The sequence below is a fragment of the Zasmidium cellare genome, assembly GCF_010093935.1.
Source record: "Zasmidium cellare ATCC 36951 unplaced genomic scaffold M409scaffold_5, whole genome shotgun sequence".
Classification (NCBI taxonomy): Eukaryota; Fungi; Ascomycota; class Dothideomycetes; order Mycosphaerellales; family Mycosphaerellaceae; genus Zasmidium; species Zasmidium cellare.
Genome location: NW_022986949.1, coordinates 214496 through 233951, shown reverse-complemented (window position 1 = coordinate 233951; position 19456 = coordinate 214496). Strand labels below are relative to the sequence as shown.

Sequence of the window (19456 nt, the reverse complement as noted above, 5' to 3'; positions counted from 1 at the left end):
CTTGTCCCGAGTCACATTCTCGTTCTTAACATGCCATACGCCGCACCATTGCCACTGCCGCAGTCACCGTACGGGACATGCTTGCCTACTCCGAAGATGCCTCCAACACACTCACGCCGCCTTGATACCACTACCACTCCCCAGAACACGCTTACAGACCTTGAAATCAACATTCTTAAGCATCTCCCCCTCCCTCTCCTTAGCAATCGCCTCAACATGGCTCGGCTTCTTCCCAAACGTCTCTCTCGCCTCCTCATTGACAAACCTAGAATTCACGTGTCAATTCCAAACCCCTTTTTCCACACCAAAGGGGAAAGAAAGCACAAGGCTCAGACATACTCATAAACCAAAAAGAACTTCTCCCCCTTCTCCTCCCCTCCCCCTCCAACTTCCTCATGCATAGAATACAACTCCATCGCCACCTCACCCCCCTCCGTCCTCTTCACATCCTCCGCGATGTCCTTCCACAAGTCGAGAACCTGCACAAATTAAGCATTACCTCCCATCCCTCCCTCAACCTCATCCATCAAACTCACCTCCCCGGTCTTCCCCTCATTCACAGTCACGAACACCGCCATTAGAACTTTCTCCTCCCTCTCATGCCCACCAATCGTCTTTCCCACCCCAAACACATGCTTATAATACCCAATCTTGAAATCGCTGATGAGTCCTTCTTCGCGGACTTGAGTCGAGACGGCAACGTGGGAGGGTTTGGCGTTGAAGGCGTCTTTGATGGCTTGGGTTGCGAATCTAGAGGGTGCTTCTCGTTAGTATTGTTTAACAGCGATGGAAGGGTTGGTGATGTGTGATACTCTTCCAAAACGATAAATCCCTCTTGCCACTTTTCCCGTCCCTGGTCTTCATACAACTCCATGGAGATTTTGCCCTTCTCCGTCGAGCGGATATCGTCTGCTATCGCACGCCATAATTCGACGGACTGTAGGGTGCATCAGTCAGCGCATCTGGCATTGCTTGCATAAGGCTCTTCGGGGACATTTGATAATCGTATGCCTGGCGTTTCGGAGACTTACCCTCGCACGTTTGTCTGCATGCGGCGTGAGGTATCCTGCTAGAAGGATAGTTTCGCTGGTGTTAGTGGACACCATGCTGCGGACAGGGGAAGAGCTGAAGGCAGAGGAAAGCAAAGGGGTTGAGTTTGGGATATGGGAATGCATCCTCTCTTTATACTTCCTAGCCATGCCAAGTGAATTATTCATCCCATCCGACTACCTCATCTCATCATCCGGTATCGCCGTTATTCACCGAGTAACATTCCTTCCAACTAAGCCATCCCTGTTCTGTCCCAACTTCAGCTTCTTTCTGCAATCGGGACAGTACCATTTGGTGCGCCTCGGCGGCATGCCGGGCAGCTGCACACATTCCAGGTGAAACCACTCCTTCTCGCAGTCATCGTTGTCACACGCAATCATCGTGCCCCAGCTGACATCGCCACAGAGGCAATACCTAGGCTCGTCCGGGTCGATGTAGTCTTCGGTGTTATCGCCCGCTGGGATAGCACCTTGATCTTGTGGAGCAGCAGAGTCTTTCTTCAAGGCACCCTTCTTTCTCGGCGCGGCCTTACGCTTCGAAACGCCAACCTTGGCACTGTCGTCGTCGTTGGATGTGATGACTCCAGGAGCAGGCCGCCTACTCCGTCGACCACTCTTGGTGGTGGGCTGAGCGGTGGCGCTTTTGGGTGAATTCAAAGGGTTGCTAGAAGTGACACCGGTGCTGGGCAGACTCGCATTACTACTCCGACGTAAGCTCGCACGTCGGTTTGGCGGCTCCTCTGAGACTGCTTTGTTGGGCTTGATTGTGATGGTCGGCTTTCGAGATTCGATTGGCGTGGCCGCTCGACGGCTGCGTGTGAATGTGGTCGGTGATCCAGAAGCGCCTGCAGGTGCCAGAGGGACCTTGGACGTTGACTGATTCGGTGGAGCCGGCGGAGCAATCTTCAGCTTCTTGATGACTGGCCTGGACTTCTCCTCTGTCTCTGCAGAAGCACCAGCTGCTGGCGTGCTTTCACGCTTCCGCTTCTTCTTGTCTGCTTCTGGAGAAGGAAGCTTCTCTGGCGAGGGCTCGACCCCTTGCTCACGGGCGAGCTGCGCCTGGAGAGCCTGCTCTTCCAGCAATCGCTGTCGCTTCAACTTCTTTGCCTCGTTCAGTCTCATGCCACGATTGATGAGCTCTGCGTCAGCATCCTCGTCATCCACATACGCCTGCGGGCCCAGTATCGCATTGATCTGCGCAGACTCCTCACCACTAATGAGGACTTTGGTCGGATCTGGCTCGTTGTGATCATCAACAAACTCCTCACCTGCCTCCCCAGCACGCTGCCGCGCCGCCTCCTTGCCCGCAATGCCACGTCCAAGATTCTTAAGCTCACGACGTACCATGGTCTGCGAAGGAATCCAGATGGCATTCTTCTTCATCCGCTTTCGCAGCTTGGCCATCTCCCACTCTGTGAGCTTCATCCATGGGAGCCACTTGCTGCCATTAGCGGCATCTTGAGGGGGCTCGGTGAGCGCTAGAAGCGCATTAGAGGTGCTTATTCCGGCAACGGCTGAGTGAGCATTCGTACCTGGCTGTCCAGGTGCTCGTGGCCCTCGCGGCTTAGGAGTCGTCTTCTTCTCCCTGTCCCTCTCCTTGTCCTTCTCATCCTTTGGGATCTTCGGTGTGCGCGAACGTGGCCGCGGCGTTGCTCCCTTCTGCTTCTTGTCCTTCTCCGATGAATTCGGGGGCTCTTCAAGCAGTGGTGGGGAATTTCTTGGGGACGTCCAGTCTGACATGCTCTCCAGCGGGGCGTTTGGGTCAGGAGGGGGTAGTACCTCCCCCGGGACCATGATCTTACGCCCTCGTAGCTTACTCACTGCCTTGTCTTGCACACGTCTCGCCTGCTTCTCTGGCCGCGCGGCATCTTCTGCGCGCGTGCTCATGCGCCGCTCTCGCTTCAAGTTCGGGGAAGTCAAGGCTTGCTGTTCTGGGGTTGGGTCTCTCGATGGTGGTTTCGGCTGTGACTTGAGCTTCTCAGTAACAATGTCCAGTCTTCTAGCTTCCCTCTTGCACTCTTCGTCTAATCTTACGGCCTCCTCCACCGACATGCGACAAGCTGCCTCTGCCTCTGCGAGCGCATAGCTGATGTCGCGCCGCAGCTTGACTGGGTCTGGTCGGTCATGCTTGAGAGACGGCAGAGTACTGTATGAGGTTGTGTCATCGTGGACTGCCTTGATACCCCGCTCTGCCTTCTCGCGCTGGTCCTGGATGAGTGTCAAGGCGCGCGTCAGGTGCGAGGGGAAGTGCTCGGTGTAGGTGAGGAAGTCGGACAGCGTCGCTTGGATATCGGGATCGCGTTCTGGCTGACGGCTGAGGGAGCGGAAGTCTGGGTCGACCGAAGCGTGGGATAGCGCGGTGGAGGCCATGTCGGCGTCGCGTTGGAGGACGGAGGCCAACAGCTCAGTCGCGAGCTGCTCGGCCGCAAGCGTGTGCGCCACAGCAGGCGGATTTGATGTTGGTATGGCGGGCGGGGGTGGAGGTGGTCATTCGAGCGGTGGCAGCGGGGGAGTGGGAGTGAGGTGGTGGTGGTGGTGACTGGCGCGCCTGCACATGTCTGGCGCACCTGCATCTGACGACCAGCAAGCGCGACGTGCGCAAGCCGTTGCGCTACGGCCCGCCCCCGCGTCTGCAGGGATTCGCGCCAACCTTGAATTGAAGCTTGTTGCGCGCGCACTCAAGCACTGTCTTGGATGTTACTGCCACTTTCACACACAACACGATCAGCAGCTATGAGCGGCGACGAGCCTCCTCCGCCTGGCGCGCCCACCCCTCCCCAAGAGGAACAGCCCAATGGCGCGTATGCCAACTATCTCCCCCACGACCTAAAGTACAGCGCCGACTTCGAGGATGCGGTAATGCAGGTTGTGCTCAGTCCGCCTCAGCAATCCGACGGCATCCGCATTATTCCCGAAGACAGCAGTGAGATTCCAGTCGAAGGTATCTCTGTCAAAGCAGACGCTATCTCGTTGCAGAGTCTACCACAGATTCTGGAGGAGGAACTACCTCTACCACTTGACGATCCCCGCAGAATCTTCGCCAGTCGAATACCCGGAGTCAAGCTCACGCACCCAGGCGGTTATTTCGAAGGCGGTCCAGGACTGGACCCAACTCTTGACAACTTCCCCGAGCACTTCTTCAGCAACAATTCTTCCGCTGTCAACTCTGCAACGCTGCGAGCTGCCGTGGACAAGGAAGTCGATTCACATTACGAAGAGCTTCATGCACGGCTCAAGCAACGACGGAGAGCGAAGGAGAAGAACGAGCAGATTGAGCGGGAGCTTAGGAATATGCGCGAGGAGCACAGTATGGAGCTGAAGGTCAACCGTAAATTGGCGGAAGAGCGGCGCGCGAAGAAGGAAGCCAAGGAGAAGAGGAGACGAGAGCGAGAGACAGGCTAGTGGCCTATTAAGCCTATCAATGATGCATCAGTTGGATATACAACACAGGATATTGAAGACAGTAGTGTGCGCGTGAAGCAGGAGCAGAGCCCGGATCATGTCCCTGGAAGGTGTCCTCCTGCCAGCAGCGCGCAGCGAGCCGCGACCAGACTCCCCGAAAGCCACGACGAGTTTCAGCAGTACATCTTTCGGGCAGCCTGTGGAGCATTCGACATCGTGGAGACTCAATTCGCAGCATATCGCAGGAGGTGGGCAAACCAAATGATGGCTGTCCCTTTTGGAAGCGTATATCTCAGAGAAGGCATGAGATTGAAGAGGTTGATCAAATCTGTCGTTCACGAGAAGGGAAAGGACCGCGCTGGGAAGCAACAAATGGCCAGACAACACTCTCGAAAGCTTGGGTCGGATTCGGAGGGCGGAGAGGATGATGAAGAAAGAGACGTTCTGGCCACAAGACAGAGGGTCGGGCAGAGTGTCGTGAAGTCTGAAGACTATGTTCAGAAAGTGGAAAAGCAGCGAGACTCGCTGGAGCCTCGAGAGACAGAGCCTGGAGAGATTGCAAGAGTGACTGCATTTCACCAGTCCCCGAGCCGAAGACAACCTGAGAAACGTCCGAGAGCTCCAAGCCCATCGGCAGAACAACACAGCATGAGCAGGAACCTCTCCCAAAAGCGTATACGAGATCATGAGAGTGGGAGTGAAGAAGGGGAACTTGTCCCAAAAGACCGAGAGTCGAGAAAGGCAACAACACCTTGGCAAGACTATCTGTGAATGTGAGAAGGACGCGAGATTCTTACCGGCCTCAAGAAGACAATCATGCCCCTCGATGGCAACCCCCTCAGAGCAGGATACGACGAGAAGAGAAACCCAAAGCTAGAAAACAGACGGCGGAAGAATGGAGGGATCGGCGTCGTACGTGAATGTTTGAGTTGTCAGCACATTGAGCAGCCGCGCGGGATATGGAAGAAAGACGTGATACGAGCAAAGCAATCAAATCATTATGGTCCCGTCTCTAGCCCCCAATCCTCATCGCCATCATTCCTCTTCCACCCTCTCAACGCCCTCTCCTTCACAAATCTCTTCGCACGTCTCCTCTCCTCCAGAATCCAACTATCCTTGACATCCCCATACCTCTCCCGCTCCAACTCCCCCTTCAAAGACTCCAAGTCCAGCCCGCCTGCAACCTCCAACACCCCCTCCCACAACCTCCTCCGACTCACACAACTCGCTCCCTTGGGATCCATCTGCTTCCTCCCCTGCAAAACCCCATTAATCAAAACCTCCTTCCTCCTAGGCATCCACAACGCAGAGAGGTTACTCGGAACCGCAGCCTCCTCCTTCTCAAACTCAAACTCCCTCCTCGTAGTCTCCACAACAAAAGGTCGGAACTTGAACCCTCCCTCCCCTCCTCCCCATCCATCAAGATTCTTCATCCTCCCCTCCCCCCCAAAACACCTCCCCACCGCCTCAGGGACAACCTCCCCCTCAGGCAAAACCAACACCTCAAGCCAACAAGGCTGCACAAGCAACCCCGTCAATCCGCACAGCAAGCCGAGACATTGCTTCAAAGTAAGCTTATCCGAGCAGGATTTACTCCAGCACACCGGGGCGTCCGGGCGGGAGGGTTTCCTGCGCACGATCCCCAGCTGGTCGAAGTGGCCTCGGCCGAGCATGCTGGTGTCGGAGGAGGAGGAGGGTGCGGGAGCGGAGGACCAGGGTGTGGAGTCTTGTTGCGCGGAGATGGTGAGTTCCATGCTGGCGTCGCCGCAGGGGGCTTGGGTGCAGTACATATATAGCCTCACATTTTCGTGGAGGGAGAAGGGCGGACGACCTTCTCCTGTGTCGTGATTCCATGCAAGCCACTCGCTATCACCTCCTGACTTGCCCCTCGCAGCGAGCTCAGCACACTCATCTACCAGCCAGCGATTGAAGCCCCTCAAACACAGCACTTCAGCATGCCAATCGTGCAAGATACTGCCCTTCGCCAGAGGGACTTTCTCTCGAGGTAGGCATTTCATTCCGGTCGCCAGTGAGACGCATGTGAGTGAGGATGGGTCGTGGTCTTCTCTGCGGAGCAGCAAGTGTCAGCATTCTCAGCAAGAAGTCGGTTGGTCGACTATCACCTCTACTGAGCACGATCCCCGCCAGAGGAACCCATTCTCTACGTCCATCGGCCAGCCGTCGAGGTTTGAACTTCGCTGGTAGGGTGTTGAAGGTCTTTAATACGCAATCCGTGATCTCGTCTGGATGAGGGAGGTTGGTCATGATTTCGAGCAGATCTTTGACTTCATGACCGAGTCAAGGGCTGCGGACTTGGGAACCAATGTTGTCCTACGTCGGCGAGCAATCACAGTCTGCTGTTGACTGCCCTTTGATGGATTGCTATCAGCTCCCTGTGATACAGGGCAAAGCTCGAGCAATGACCAGTCGATCAAGCCACGGGTCGTGTCCTTCGTTGCTGAGATGCGGAAGTCCTTGCTCAAGGTCAGTTTCGTGCGGAACGGGAGGTCCACAGAATCTCGAAGGTCAACGCACGAGCAGAAGCTTGGGATGCGGAGCGTTGTCGTTGAAGACGAAGAAAGCTTCTCAAATCAGGTTGGACGGAAGTCAGATGGCAGCGGGCATGGATGAGGTTGACGAGATGGAACGTGAAAAAATCCCCCGCAAAGAGATGTCATACCATTGTAGTAGACCATTACTGCAGAACTCAGGCGGGCAACAGACTACGGAGATAGTTGGAAGATGTGAAGATTTGGTCTCCTAATCGCTTTCATTGTAGGAGTATTCTCGAAATCTAGCTAGACAGGCCAGTCCGCTCAAGACTAGCCATCCTTCGCAAACCACCATCATCTCGCTTCGTGATTTCATGCCATAAAACAAAGGAAATGGTTGGCTCTTGTTCTTTCAGTAGCCGCTCTGCCCCAAACAGCCCAAGGCAGATGTCAGCTGGTGATGTGTCGAATTAGAAAGGGTATGACCGGTTTTGATGAAAGAGGGTAGGAAGAAAAGCCTGCTATCCTCCCGAGAGAGAAAAAGAGGCTCAAGGCAACCGGTCCCCACGAACACCCGCTTTTGGTTGCAAAAGCACCCGAATCATGCACCAGTCTATTTCTTGGAAGCCTTCTGGGCAGCCTTGGTGACCTTGCCGGCACCAGACTTGTCAGACTTGGCAACGGACTTGATGACACCGACCTGGGAAAAGTTAGCTGATGTTTCTGAAAGGAGAGGAAGGGATTTCTGGCGTACTGCGACAGTCTGTCTCATGTCACGGACGGCGAAACGACCGAGAGGTGGGTACTCGGTGAAGGCCTCGACGCACATGGGCTTGGATGGAATCATCTTGACGATGGCAGCATCACCTGGAAGGAGAGTCAGTAAATGTCGATGATAATAGCAAGCAGGGTCAGAACATACCAGACTTGATGAACTTGGGAGATGCCTCAATGGACTTGCCGGAACGACGGTCGATCTTCTCGAGGAGCTCGGAGAACTTGCAGGCAATGTGGGCAGTGTGGCAATCGAGGACAGGGGCGTAACCAGCACCGACCTGACCGGGGTGGTTGAGAACGATGACCTGGGCGTTGAAGGAGTCGCAGCCCTTGGCTGGGTCGTTCTTGGAGTCGGAGGCAACGTTGCCACGGCGGATCTCCTTGACGGAGACGTTCTTGACGTTGAAGCCGACGTTGTCACCTGGGAGACCCTCGGCGAGCTGCTCGTGGTGCATCTCGACGGACTTGACTTCGGTGGTGACACCAGCTGGGGCGAAGGTGACGACCATACCGGCCTTGATGACACCGGTCTCGACACGTCCGACTGGGACCGTGCCAATGCCACCAATCTTGTAGACGTCCTGGAGTGGGAGACGGAGAGGCTTGTCAGATGGACGGCTTGGTGGGTCGATGGAGTCGATGGCCTCAAGGAGGGTCTTGCCGGTAGACTTGGTCTTGGTCTCCTTCTCCCAGCCCTTGTACCATGGGCAGTTGGTGGAGGCCTCGATCATGTTGTCGCCGTTGAAGCCGGAGATCGGGACGAAGGGGACGGTCTTGGGGTTGTAGCCGACCTTCTTGATGAAGGAAGAGGTCTCCTTGATGATCTCGTTGTAGCGGTCCTCGGACCACTTGGTGGTGTCCATCTTGTTGATGGCGACGATGAGCTGCTTGACACCCAGGGTGTAGGCGAGCAGAGCGTGCTCACGAGTCTGGCCATCCTTGGAGATACCGGCCTCGAACTCACCAGTACCGGCGGCAATGATGAGAATGGCGCAGTCAGCCTGGGAGGTACCAGTGATCATGTTCTTGATGAAATCACGGTGACCAGGGGCGTCAATGACGGTGACTGTAGAAGTTGGTTAGTATGTGGACCGCAAATCAGTGACGATGAGCTCAGATGAAGTGGTGCGAAGCGAAGTGCAGAGTGCGAGTGACGAAGAGTTGAAGATTGCCAGCAGGCGACAGCTCTGTTCAAATACTCGGCCAGGTCCATGGTAAGAGCGTCCAGTCCAGGAAAGATGGCAGGTATGAATGGTGTTGGGGGAGGTGCAGATGTTGAAAGGGAAAGAACAACGGACCATAGTACTTAGGCGTCTCGAACTTCCAGAGGGCAATGTCGATAGTGATACCACGCTCACGCTCGGCCTTGAGCTTGTCGAGCACCCAGGCGTACTTGAAGGAGCCCTTGCCCAACTCGGCAGCTTCCTGTGAGGCATTGCATTAGCATCAAACTCAGTGAAAGCGTCTACGCAGACCCTGATGTCGTCGTCGCCGTCGCGCTGCTCAACTGGCGGTGATGGATGAGGTCATGCTGGTGGGGCTCGAAGCGGCTAAGCGCCAAAATTCTCGCACCCCACCAAATTTTTGCCCCTCCACCTGCCAGTGCCAGCGGAAAGGCGGCGATAAGCAGCGCGACGGTGGTGCGACGACGCAAGGAGGGCGGAATGGCGGTGACTCACCTTCTCGAACTTCTCGATAGTACGCTTGTCGATACCACCGCACTTGTAGATCAAGTCTGTGATGTTTGTGAGCTTTCTGACATGTGCCGGTCGCAGGAAACGGAGAGCGCTTACGGCCAGTGGTGGTCGACTTGCCGGAGTCGACGTGGCCGATGACCACGACGTTGATATGAGTCTTCTCCTTACTGTGTGTCTGATCAGTCGCTGCTCATGTATGCTTTGGTATAGGCCGCCGCCGGGCGCACGAAGCTTGACGTACCCCATGATGTCGGTGTTGTGAGTGGTTTTGCTGAGGTTCTGGAAGTGTGGAAAGTACTGAAGGGGGGATTTGCTGTAGCCGCAGTTAGTGCTGCTGTCAATGTTGATGATGGTGCGACGGATTGCTCACTCAGATTCGAATGCCAAATGATTCGAGGTATGAACAGACGAAGACCAGAAGGGAAGAGAGATTTCCAAGGGAGACTGGAGGACCTTTGAATTTTGCTGTGGTGGGCCGTGCGGCGGGGCTTAGCGCTGTTTTACAATCACGTGACGGCTCGATGACTCTGTCGCTCCGGTGACGACGAAGCGTGTTGTTCAGCTTGTGAGCTTGCGCTGGCAGAATGTTGGGCTCTGAGCTGTCCGTGACGAATCACAAGATGCCGTCTGCGAGAGTGATAGCGGACTTAGACGTCTACTGTCGCACGTGATATCAGAGGCGTAGTTTCTGATCTATGTACTCATTTCTGACTGCCATAGTGCTTCAATGAGCCCGACGTAGCACGTGTCAACAGACTCGCTATCTTCAACGCGGTCGACACGAGCTCCTTAGTCTTTGCACTCGTGTCTTGTGAAGACCCTGCAGACTGCTCCACCGGCTGAACGTCACCGCCATGATGTGTTGCACTGTCGTGTGACTGTTTTTCATCACCCTCAGTCGACTTGCTCACCGTTGCGGTGTCCATGTCCAGCGTCGGTGAGGTTTCATCAGTCAACGACTCACTCTCAACATGACCATCAGCGTCAGACATTGACCCATGGCCCTTTGCTACCCTTTGCCGCAGCTCAAGCATTGTTCGACTGCCGTAGATTGCACCTCCTTCAACCTCTCCATAATCCAACAGCATATCCTCAGGCATGCTCCTCACAAGAGTCTTGACCTCATCGTCGACATCCTTCTCGAGGATTCGCTGCCTTGATAGGAAGCGAGTCTTTTGCACTTGCTCGAACCGCTCAAAGTAGTACTGTACGTCAATTGTCTGAGACGGAGCTTGCCTGTCGATGAATCTTCGAGGTAGTCGGAATGTCAGCTCTGGCGGTGCATCCAGTATCCCGCCACGGCGATGCACCGACTCTTGTAGCTTGGCTGAGAAATGCCGAATATCCTCATCATCTCTTGCAATACAAACCTGTGCTTTCAAAGAGAGTCGCCTGCTGAAGCGTATATCCACAGCATGCTCTGGAAGGGGAACGCTGTGATGCTGTTCATCAATAGTAGCAACGATGCCATCAAGGAGCAGCTCTGGAGGTTTATTCGGCTGATGAGATGAGAAGTTGAACCGTGCCTGGATCCTGGGGAGAGCTTTATAAGACGTTGAGACAGCAGGAGCCACCGGAATAAAGTGGGCTATCAAATACGGCACTTTGCTCTTGGCTTCCACATCTCGCACGTCTCCGTTGGTGTCTCGAGCACCGTCGAGTCTAGAGGCTCGTTTGGACTCGAAGAAGGATAGCAGAGTCTGCAAGCCGGGCACTTGGTACTGCAACACCGGGTTTCGTGGGTCTACGGGAGGCGTACGAGCTCCAGTCGACTTGTTTGACGACGATGTTCGCGGTGCTGGCGGTGCTGGCGCTGGGTGTAGGATTTTACCAAATTCAACGGCCCAGCTTGTCCAAGAGGGCTCCTCGAGCCAGTACCCTTCAGAAAGCTCATGAGGCAGGAGTCGTTTGCTGGGTGGGTGTGGTACAGCAGCGAGCTCGTAGACCACTGTCTCAGCGATCTGCTCAAGGCCAGCACCAGGAGGTGGATCAGCAGATTGACCAGACTGTGCTCGAGACGAGCTAGAAGTCTCATGTGATGACTGAGACGAGAGCGTATCCTTTCGACGACATGGCTCTATGCGACGCATTAAGTCCCTAGTGCGATCGCGTCGATGCAAGCCAGAGGACAGATCGACCGTCACCAGCGTCGTCGTCAGAGGCATTCTTCGGCCAGCCTTGCCGACCTCCTTCGTGCCAACTTGCGACACCGAGTCGAACGACAACGCGCCAGGCAAGTCCAACATAGCCAACAACAGGCGCCGAGCGTTGTGTCTGACAGCCTCGCTGATACCATATACAGCCAAAACGTTGTCTTTCTCCACCGCAATGACGGTCTTGGTGAGGTCTGATATGTAGCCGAGCTCCTCTACACTGAACCCCTGTGCCTCATCTTTGAAAGGCTTGAAGTCAATTTCAAGTCGCTCAGCCTTCAACAACGCGAGCTTGAGCTGTCGAGCCACCTCTTCAGCATCCTGACGACGGCCTGTTACCCTCATGACCCTGTCCGTAGGAAACGATTGGACTTGTGTTGTGTCGAGGAGAATTTGCGAACGAATGAAGCTCTGATACTGGGGTCTGTCGTTCTGTGAGATTTCGAAGAGCATAATGGTCTGCCATGGCAACAGTTTGACTTCCAGTTCACCAATCTCTTGCTCCTCTGACTGGATTGTGAGATGCCATGCGAGACGCAGGATCTGCTCCACGAGTTTCAACTTCGTGTTCGACCCCTTCTTTTTGACGGCCGTGGGATGCCGCTGATCCAAAGGTGTCTGGCCTCGTCGCCATGTTGTCCATCCGAGCTCCCGCACTTTGCCGTCTATTTCTGGGTTTTCGCGTCCAGGAATACCAGCACCAGAGGCTCTGAACGACCAAGCCAGGTATTTGGAAAGCTGGGGATATGTGTATCCTTTCATGAGATTTTGCTTGTGCGCCTGAAACTCTCGCTCGTTCACAACCGTCTCTTGAGGTCGCAGGCCCTCGATAGAGAGGTTAACCTCTGCCTCTGCTGGGGCAATATAGTGTCCGGTAATAGCATCCTCAATCTCCTTTGCGGTCAGAGCCTTTGGACGTGGCTCCCCATCGTTGCCCGTATATACTTCTGAAGAAAGTGCTTGAGCCTCGGGAGCTTCTGCAACATCTCTGAAGACGATGACATTGGCTGGTTTGTCCAACGAATTGGTTGACAGACGTTCAGATGACACGCGCTGTCTTCGCCCTGGCCTGCCAATGACTCGCTCAGGAGTCTTGACCTTCTTCCAGTAGTAAGCTTTCTCCCTCTTGACCAATATCCCTTCATCGGCCTCTTGATGTTTTCGTGATCGAGTGGAGAATGGAGTGCATCTCTGCTGTGGAATGGTAGCTCGCGCAGGGATTCGTACTCGTTTGATCCGGGCCTGAAGAAGCACTTCGCGGAGCTGACAGCGTAGACATACTGATGGCCTAGCTACAATGCTGGGCAACACCATGAATGCGCTCGATTTGTTTCCTTAAAAGCAGACAAGAAATGTAGACGAAGATCATTGGAGTTCGAGCCTTGAAAAGTCCGTCGATCCTCCGAGATTCAAGCGGAGCCACTTTCAACTTCACGTCCTTCACCAAATGAGAAATAATAATGAGAGTCACCAAGACATCATTCAGCGAACGTTTTATCTCGTATTTTTTAGTCTACATTGTCACGATGCGAATCTATCCTCTTCAAACATGAGACTAAACATCGAGCGTCGACAAGAGTCACTACACTCGCGTAATGTGCTCAGAATGCCTGGATATTTGGTATTTTGTATTTGACATACTCACCAGATTCTCAAGAATTACCTGATAGGCGTCTGACATGCTGAGCCTTCCTCACGATAACCAAAGGAATCAGGTACCTTGCTATGACGCCCAGCGATATTGGACCTCGCCGAAAGGACGTCGACATCTCCATCATGGTCGCCCAACGTGCTCAGCAGCAGCTCAACATTTCGACTTCACCCTCTCCTCAGCCATGACCAGAACCCGCTCGACAATGCGCCGCCGTTTCCTACCCGACCGGATCTGTCACCCCTCGAAACATAGTATGGCAACAGAGGAACCACTCGACCTTTCCACCAACACTCATCTTCTTCCACTCCAACTTGCTCATCCCATGGCTCACAACACCCGGCGTCCGACCCTCCTCCGTCGCCAAAAGATACACTTCCGCCTTGTCCAGGTGCTCCCGAACCGTGACATTGATGTCCAAGACGCTGATCTGGAATTCAGGCGTCGTAGTAGCAGTCATCGCCCGGAACGCTTCGACGTAATCCGACCAGGACTTGATGCTCTCGCTGTACATGATATCGGCCGTGAAATTTGACGACACATGCCATGAATATGAAGCCAGGGTTTTCCAGTCCCGTTCGTTGATCGCTTTGATGTGCGCTTGGTGCCGTGGTATTAACAATGCAGCGACCGGGTCTTGTGGCTGCGAGCTTGCGTCAGGTATTGGCTGGTGGGTCATGGTCGACATGGCCACAGCCTTTCCAACGCTCGAGATCAGTTATTATATATGCTGCACAATGGACAGAGATGGGTTTGCGACGCGGGCCCGAAATCTCGGAGCAATTGCACCTCGGGCGGTAGATGTGCATGTAGACTAGACTTCTGGCTTATGACTTGCGTGTCTTATCAATTAAATAGCGTCCCATACGCATGGACGAAACGTGTCGCATCGGAAAGAGAAATGGCACCTCGTGAAATGCCTCGCTTCAGCTCTCCTGCGGGTGGCCTTGTGGCAGGAAGTGTGGCGTTGATCTACGCTGAATTCGGTTAGCTGCTGGATTGGATCAAAGTTTAACCGGCCCCTTCGCAACTCGCCGGGCGAAGTGATGTCCTTCACCAACAACACCCAATGTCTGCACAGCCTGATGTTAGTGTTGCAGACTGCAGGCACGCACAATTATGATCTTGAAACGCTGAAAGAGTGCAGATAGCCTTCACAATGTCGTGGAAATTGGCCCTGCCTTCTGCAATTGTTTGCCTCTCATCTTTCCTGCTGTACTCTTTTGATGTTTGGATCCGGACTAGGCCATTCAATCCGCCTGACCAAACAGTCAACAGGTGAGCTTCCTTCACAATCAGCAGTTCGTCGCAGGTACTGATGCTATGGTAGCACCCAGCAATGGGACATCTTACGCCATCTGGGCGGCTACTCTCCCTGGATCCATAAAACCAATGGCGTCCTCAACATCGATGTGCCCGAAGGTTGCATCGTAGATCAAATCCATATGATGTCTAGGCACGCGGAACGATATCCCACCTTCAATCCTGGAATTCGTACGTCTGGTCGATTGGGCTAAGTGCGTGTCGCCGAGCAAGATGGAAGGGCTGGCTGACACTTGACTCAAGGGATGCTCGAGCTTTACCAGCGTTTGCAACATGAGAACGTGACTTTCAGGGGAGACATGATGTTCTTGAACGGCTGGAACTTCTTCGCTCCTCATCCAAACGATCAGTTTGACCAGCTGACGACGACGGGGCCTTATGCGGGGACACTGGAAGCCTTTGCTACGGGCGTGAAGCTGAGGACTCGATATGAAAAATTGCTTGAGGAGGCCGTGGCGAAGAAGCAAACTTCGTTCTGGGCAAGTGACTCCCAACGTGTGATTGAAACCGCCCAGATCTTCGCCACTGGCTTCTTTGGTCTTGGCTGGGAAAAGACAGCCACGCTACATGTCATTCCTGAGGACCTGGAGACTGGCGGCAACACGTTGACACCAGGCCACGCTTGTCCGAAGTACGGCACCGATCTCGAATACGGTCACAATTATGGCATCAAGAACCTTGAAGTCTTTCGGTCAACCTACCTGCCAGCAATCAGCAAGCGCTTGAAAAAGGAGAACCCCGGAATCGTTTTCACTGAAACGGAGATATACTCGATGCAGGAGATGTGTGGCTTCGAGACTCTCGCCAAAGGCTCATCGCATTGGTGCAAAGTCTTCACGCACGATGAATGGCTGAGCTTCGAGTACGCGCGAGACCTGTTGTACTACTACCGTTCAGGTCCGGGCAATCGATACGGGCCTTCACTTGGATGGCTGTGGCTGAATGCAACGGCAGACCTACTGCGGCAGGGACCAGAAGCAGGGCCATTGTTCTTCAGCTTGTAGGTACATTCCCACGCCACCGAGCGACACTGCTAACGTTTATGGCTAGCAATCACGACGGAGACATCACCGCCATGTTAGGAGCCCTCAATCTCTTCCCTCAACACCCACATCTCCCCAATTCACGCCAGCTCAACGATCGAGCATGGCGCATGTCCGACGTGACAGTAAGTCTCACTCACCTCCCAGACCCAACCCCAGCCAACTAACAAACCTCAGCCCATGGCCGGCCGCCTGATCTTCGAACGCCTCTCCTGCCCCGCCGAAGTCACCTGCTGGGACAACGCCCAATACGGCTACCCAAACCATCTCTACTGCGAACCACCACACAACGACACCTACATCCGCATCAACGTCAACGACGGCATCGTCCCGATGCCAGACTGTCGCGACGGCCCGGGCGGTGCATGTCCGCTAGAAGACTTCCTCGAGAGGGTGAGGAGGCGGGGCGAGGAGGTCGAGCCTTTCCATGAGATTTGTGGAGTGGAGGAGGGGAAGCCGAGGGGGATTATGTTTTTGCATCAGTAAGATGGTGAGTGCGTGGTCGGAGATGTAGTGGAAGGGATTGAGAGCGGGTTGGTGCTGCAGGGTTGATGGGTCAAGGGGCGTGGGTGATGGTCTTCTCGCCCTGGATGCTCGATTCACATACTGGGAGCCGCCATCCCCATCACCAGCGAATTTTCCAAAGGCCTGGCCAGCGCTACTATCGTTCGGAACGGAAATCCACAGCAAGATCTGGCCACGTAACTTATCTCGACAGATGGCATATAAAGACTTTTCCGCGGAGATAGACATCACACAAACCCACTCAACGCCGACGACCACGATCCACGACCAGCAAAAAAGAGGTGAAACGCACATGATACATCAATAGAACAAGCATTACATTGCATTGCATTCCGGCCAAAACCCAAACAAAGACAACGGCATTGGCTCAGCGCATCAAAAGCCTCTCCCTCGCAGTAGTAGTATACATCTCCTAGCCTTTCTTTCTTCTCTCAAAACGTCGCGCGCATGCATGCCAATCAATCATAAGAAGCGCACTTCACCAGAACCCCGATATGCCCCAGTCATTCATTATGCGCTCGCCCCCAAACGACAACCTTAAACTCCATCCATCGGTCGATGCCGCCATTGTACGTGATGCTGTCCCTACTAGTTGCAGTTGCAAGCCGGTGCAACTGCACAAGAATCGAAAAAGGTGCTGCTCTAGCCCAAAAGGTGGCGAGGCCTAGAACATGGTGCCAAAGTCCTCGTGGATGTCGGACAGGGGCTTGCGCGGGCTCGTCGGCGCGCCGTTGTCGTCGGTGGTGGGCTTCTTGTGTCTGTAGGATTCATGTTAGTGTTGATCGATGACTTGTGAGAGATGCGTTCGCACGTACTTGAAAGTGAAGCCGACGAAGAGGGAGCGTCCCATGTCGCCGCCGCGGTCTGCCATCCGCTCGAGTGCCTCCTGCTTCTCCAGCACCTCTTTGTACTTCGCCATGTCTTTCTCGTTGCCGAAGTCGTCGAAATAGCCGGCGTCGGTCTCTGAGTCGAGCTCGGGAACGAATGGCGCACGATCTTGCCGTATCCGCTCCCATGCCACCTCACGGAAGTAGTCATGCGTCTGCACTTGCTTGATGCCCCTAAGTCGGTTGTTCTTGACCGTGATGAGGCGGGTAATGAGGTCCCAAGTGCGGCGGGAGAGGAAGTAGTTGGGATCCTCATATTCTGGCTTGCGTAACACCTGCTGCCAGCGCTTCAGGTTCTGCCATGTCTCGTCGACGGATGCACCAGCGAATGGCGGATAGCCCGCGAGCGCCTCGAAGAGCATGCAACCAAGAGACCAGTAATCGACAGTGAAGTCGTATTCGTCGCCCTTCAAGACCTCTGGTGCCATGTAGTCGGGGGAGCCAACGATGGACTTGGCGTAGTTGACTTCACGTTCACGAAGCGAGCGATAGCCTTCTCGACGTTCCTTGAGCGATCGCTCTTCCATGGGTCGACCAAATGGAATCGCTGAAGCTGGAAGATTGCCGACCTCCTCAAGCTTGACTCGCATGCTCTCAATCTTGGCCGGCGCGAGGAAGCCTGCTGCGAGACCAAAGTCGGTGAGCTTGACATGGCCAGTACCGTCGATCAAGAAGTTCTCTGGCTTCAGATCTCGGTGAATGTAGCCAAGCTGATGCAGAGCGTCCACGCAAAGGAACATCTCTGAGATGTAGAAGCGGGCATGTCGGTTATGGAGAACACCAGTGTTGTTGAGCAGTGTCCTGAAATCGCCACCAGGCACGTATTCCATGGCCAGATAGATGCTGTTGTCATCCTGGAAGGCATACAGCAGACTGACCAGCCAATCACTCTTAGCGTTGGTGAGGATGTCACGCTCGGTGAGGACGTGTCTGACTTCGTCCAGCTTGTAGAGCAACTTCTTGCTCATGACCTTCAAAGCACAGATCTCTCGTGTATCCTTCTTCGACGCAAGGTACACTTGGCCATAGCCACCCTGGCCGATCTGCGTCAGGATCTGGAAATCACCATGTCGTAATCGAGTCCGTCTCTTTCGTAGAGTGCCCCGCTCTCGGCCCAGATACTGCTTCCAAAGCTGGTTGTACTTGTCGACATCCTCTTGGGGCATCGATGGGGTCGGAGGCGGGTTGTGCGTTTTGAATGCCTGGAGACGGTTTTGACGGTTGTGGATGTAGGAGAGAAGATCATAGTAGTAGTCGAGGAAGTAGAGCTGAGTCACATTGGCCAACCTCTTAACATTCGGCTTCTGCAACTTCTCGATGTCTTCTGGAGTCAGCCCACCAGAAATGGTCTTGGCACCGCGTGTTGGCGAATGGTCTTCACGAGGACGGTACGGCTCCTGTCTACTAGCAGCAGCCTGCGTGATGAAGCTCTGTGTCTGTTGAAGCTGCGGGCGATGCGCAGGTGGTGTGTTCTCCTTGCCAGTCTTTCGCGTTGGACTGCCTGGCGCTCCTGCCTTTGCATCCTGTCCACCGAATGGATCAAATTCTTGTCTAGTAGGTGTTGCTGGGCCCTGCTGCTTCGATTGCAGCGCACTGTTGTTTGGCTGGCCCTGCGTCGGGTACAGCTTCATGGCGTTCGAGAAGACATTGGGCAGATCGAAGGCGCCGGGCGGCATCTTGTTCTTGCTGGGGCTGCCGGTCGGCGTCTGGACGGGAGAGATGAAGGCGTCATTATCGCGACTCGGCGTGCCTGGCTGATCGTTCATGTCGTTGGTCGAGCGTGTGTGGAGCAGGGGTGGGGGGACTGGCAGGACGAGGTTGTCGTTCTGCGGCGTGCTGGACGCCATTGGTGCTGTCTTGACTTCGAGTGTCGCCAGGAGTTGGTCTTGCCGTCAATGCCCAATTGCGCAGTGCAGATGCAGCCGTCGCCTCTGACAATGTTGTTGTTGTGCAAAACGAGTGACGTGTGTTGTGTGGTTCAAGGAGCGGCGACCGTTGGTTTCAGCTCCAAACTTGGAAAGCGCAAAACAAGGCGCCACTGTGGCGCCGTTCTCACAGCAACCATCGCATCGATCTTCCACTCTCCACAAATGCACGGCCAGATCACTTCAACTTCATCGCCTTCGACATGCCAGATGAACACCTTTCTTTGATCTTCAGGCATCTCAAATGCATCACCAATGCTCGCACTGTCTGACTACCACAACAGTGGTCGACCCTAGACACTAATTTGGCGCCTGATTTCCGTCCAGCAGGCATGGCTCATGCTGCCTTTCATCCCTCTGCAAAGGCCCATTGCCATCGTCGGAACTGTCACACCATGCCGCCTGTGTCGTGTCTTGCGATATGTAATGTTGGAAAGTGATGGAGAGAGGTGGTAGTTGTGAAAAGACCAGGTGGTGTCAAACAGAAGCGATCGAGGAAGTACCAATGTCAATCTGGCGAGCCTTGGCTGCT

General features: G+C 54.5%; 7 protein-coding genes across 7 annotated transcripts; 2 read left to right on the top strand and 5 right to left on the bottom strand.

The window, feature by feature from the left end:
- Window positions 1–111: 111 nt before the first annotated feature.
- M409DRAFT_18366 (uncharacterized protein) lies at window positions 112–1106 on the bottom strand (the record flags this gene model as incomplete). The annotated part of the gene is made up of 5 exons (XM_033804467.1): window positions 112–265; window positions 340–479; window positions 537–750; window positions 813–937; window positions 1032–1106. The coding sequence occupies 5 exons, from the start codon at window positions 1104–1106 to the stop codon at window positions 112–114; spliced, it is 708 nt and encodes a 235-aa protein (XP_033672140.1).
- Window positions 1107–1259: 153 nt separating this feature from the next.
- Window positions 1260–3419, bottom strand: M409DRAFT_63607 (uncharacterized protein; the record flags this gene model as incomplete). The annotated part of the gene is made up of 1 exon (XM_033815676.1): window positions 1260–3419. One exon carries the CDS (start codon window positions 3417–3419, stop codon window positions 1260–1262), a length of 2160 nt encoding a protein of 719 aa, XP_033672139.1.
- A 363-nt stretch (window positions 3420–3782) lies between these two features.
- M409DRAFT_50715 (uncharacterized protein) lies at window positions 3783–4451 on the top strand (the record flags this gene model as incomplete). The annotated part of the gene is made up of 1 exon (XM_033811606.1): window positions 3783–4451. The coding sequence occupies one exon, from the start codon at window positions 3783–3785 to the stop codon at window positions 4449–4451; it is 669 nt and encodes a 222-aa protein (XP_033672138.1).
- A 998-nt stretch (window positions 4452–5449) lies between these two features.
- Window positions 5450–6716, bottom strand: M409DRAFT_63606 (uncharacterized protein; the record flags this gene model as incomplete). Its single annotated transcript, XM_033815675.1, has 2 exons — window positions 5450–6513; window positions 6575–6716. 2 exons carry the CDS (start codon window positions 6714–6716, stop codon window positions 5450–5452), a joined length of 1206 nt encoding a protein of 401 aa, XP_033672137.1.
- Window positions 6717–7556: 840 nt separating this feature from the next.
- M409DRAFT_63605 (uncharacterized protein) lies at window positions 7557–9663 on the bottom strand (the record flags this gene model as incomplete). Its single annotated transcript, XM_033815674.1, has 7 exons — window positions 7557–7643; window positions 7698–7810; window positions 7866–8786; window positions 9019–9145; window positions 9400–9455; window positions 9514–9584; window positions 9659–9663. 7 exons carry the CDS (start codon window positions 9661–9663, stop codon window positions 7557–7559), a joined length of 1380 nt encoding a protein of 459 aa, XP_033672136.1.
- A 4717-nt stretch (window positions 9664–14380) lies between these two features.
- Window positions 14381–16073, top strand: M409DRAFT_18361 (uncharacterized protein; the record flags this gene model as incomplete). The annotated part of the gene is made up of 5 exons (XM_033804466.1): window positions 14381–14499; window positions 14552–14715; window positions 14788–15544; window positions 15595–15712; window positions 15765–16073. The coding sequence occupies 5 exons, from the start codon at window positions 14381–14383 to the stop codon at window positions 16071–16073; spliced, it is 1467 nt and encodes a 488-aa protein (XP_033672135.1).
- Window positions 16074–16615: 542 nt separating this feature from the next.
- M409DRAFT_18360 (uncharacterized protein) lies at window positions 16616–18846 on the bottom strand (the record flags this gene model as incomplete). Its single annotated transcript, XM_033804465.1, has 3 exons — window positions 16616–16697; window positions 16784–16870; window positions 16928–18846. The coding sequence occupies 3 exons, from the start codon at window positions 18844–18846 to the stop codon at window positions 16616–16618; spliced, it is 2088 nt and encodes a 695-aa protein (XP_033672134.1).
- Between the last annotated feature and the right edge of the window lie 610 nt (window positions 18847–19456).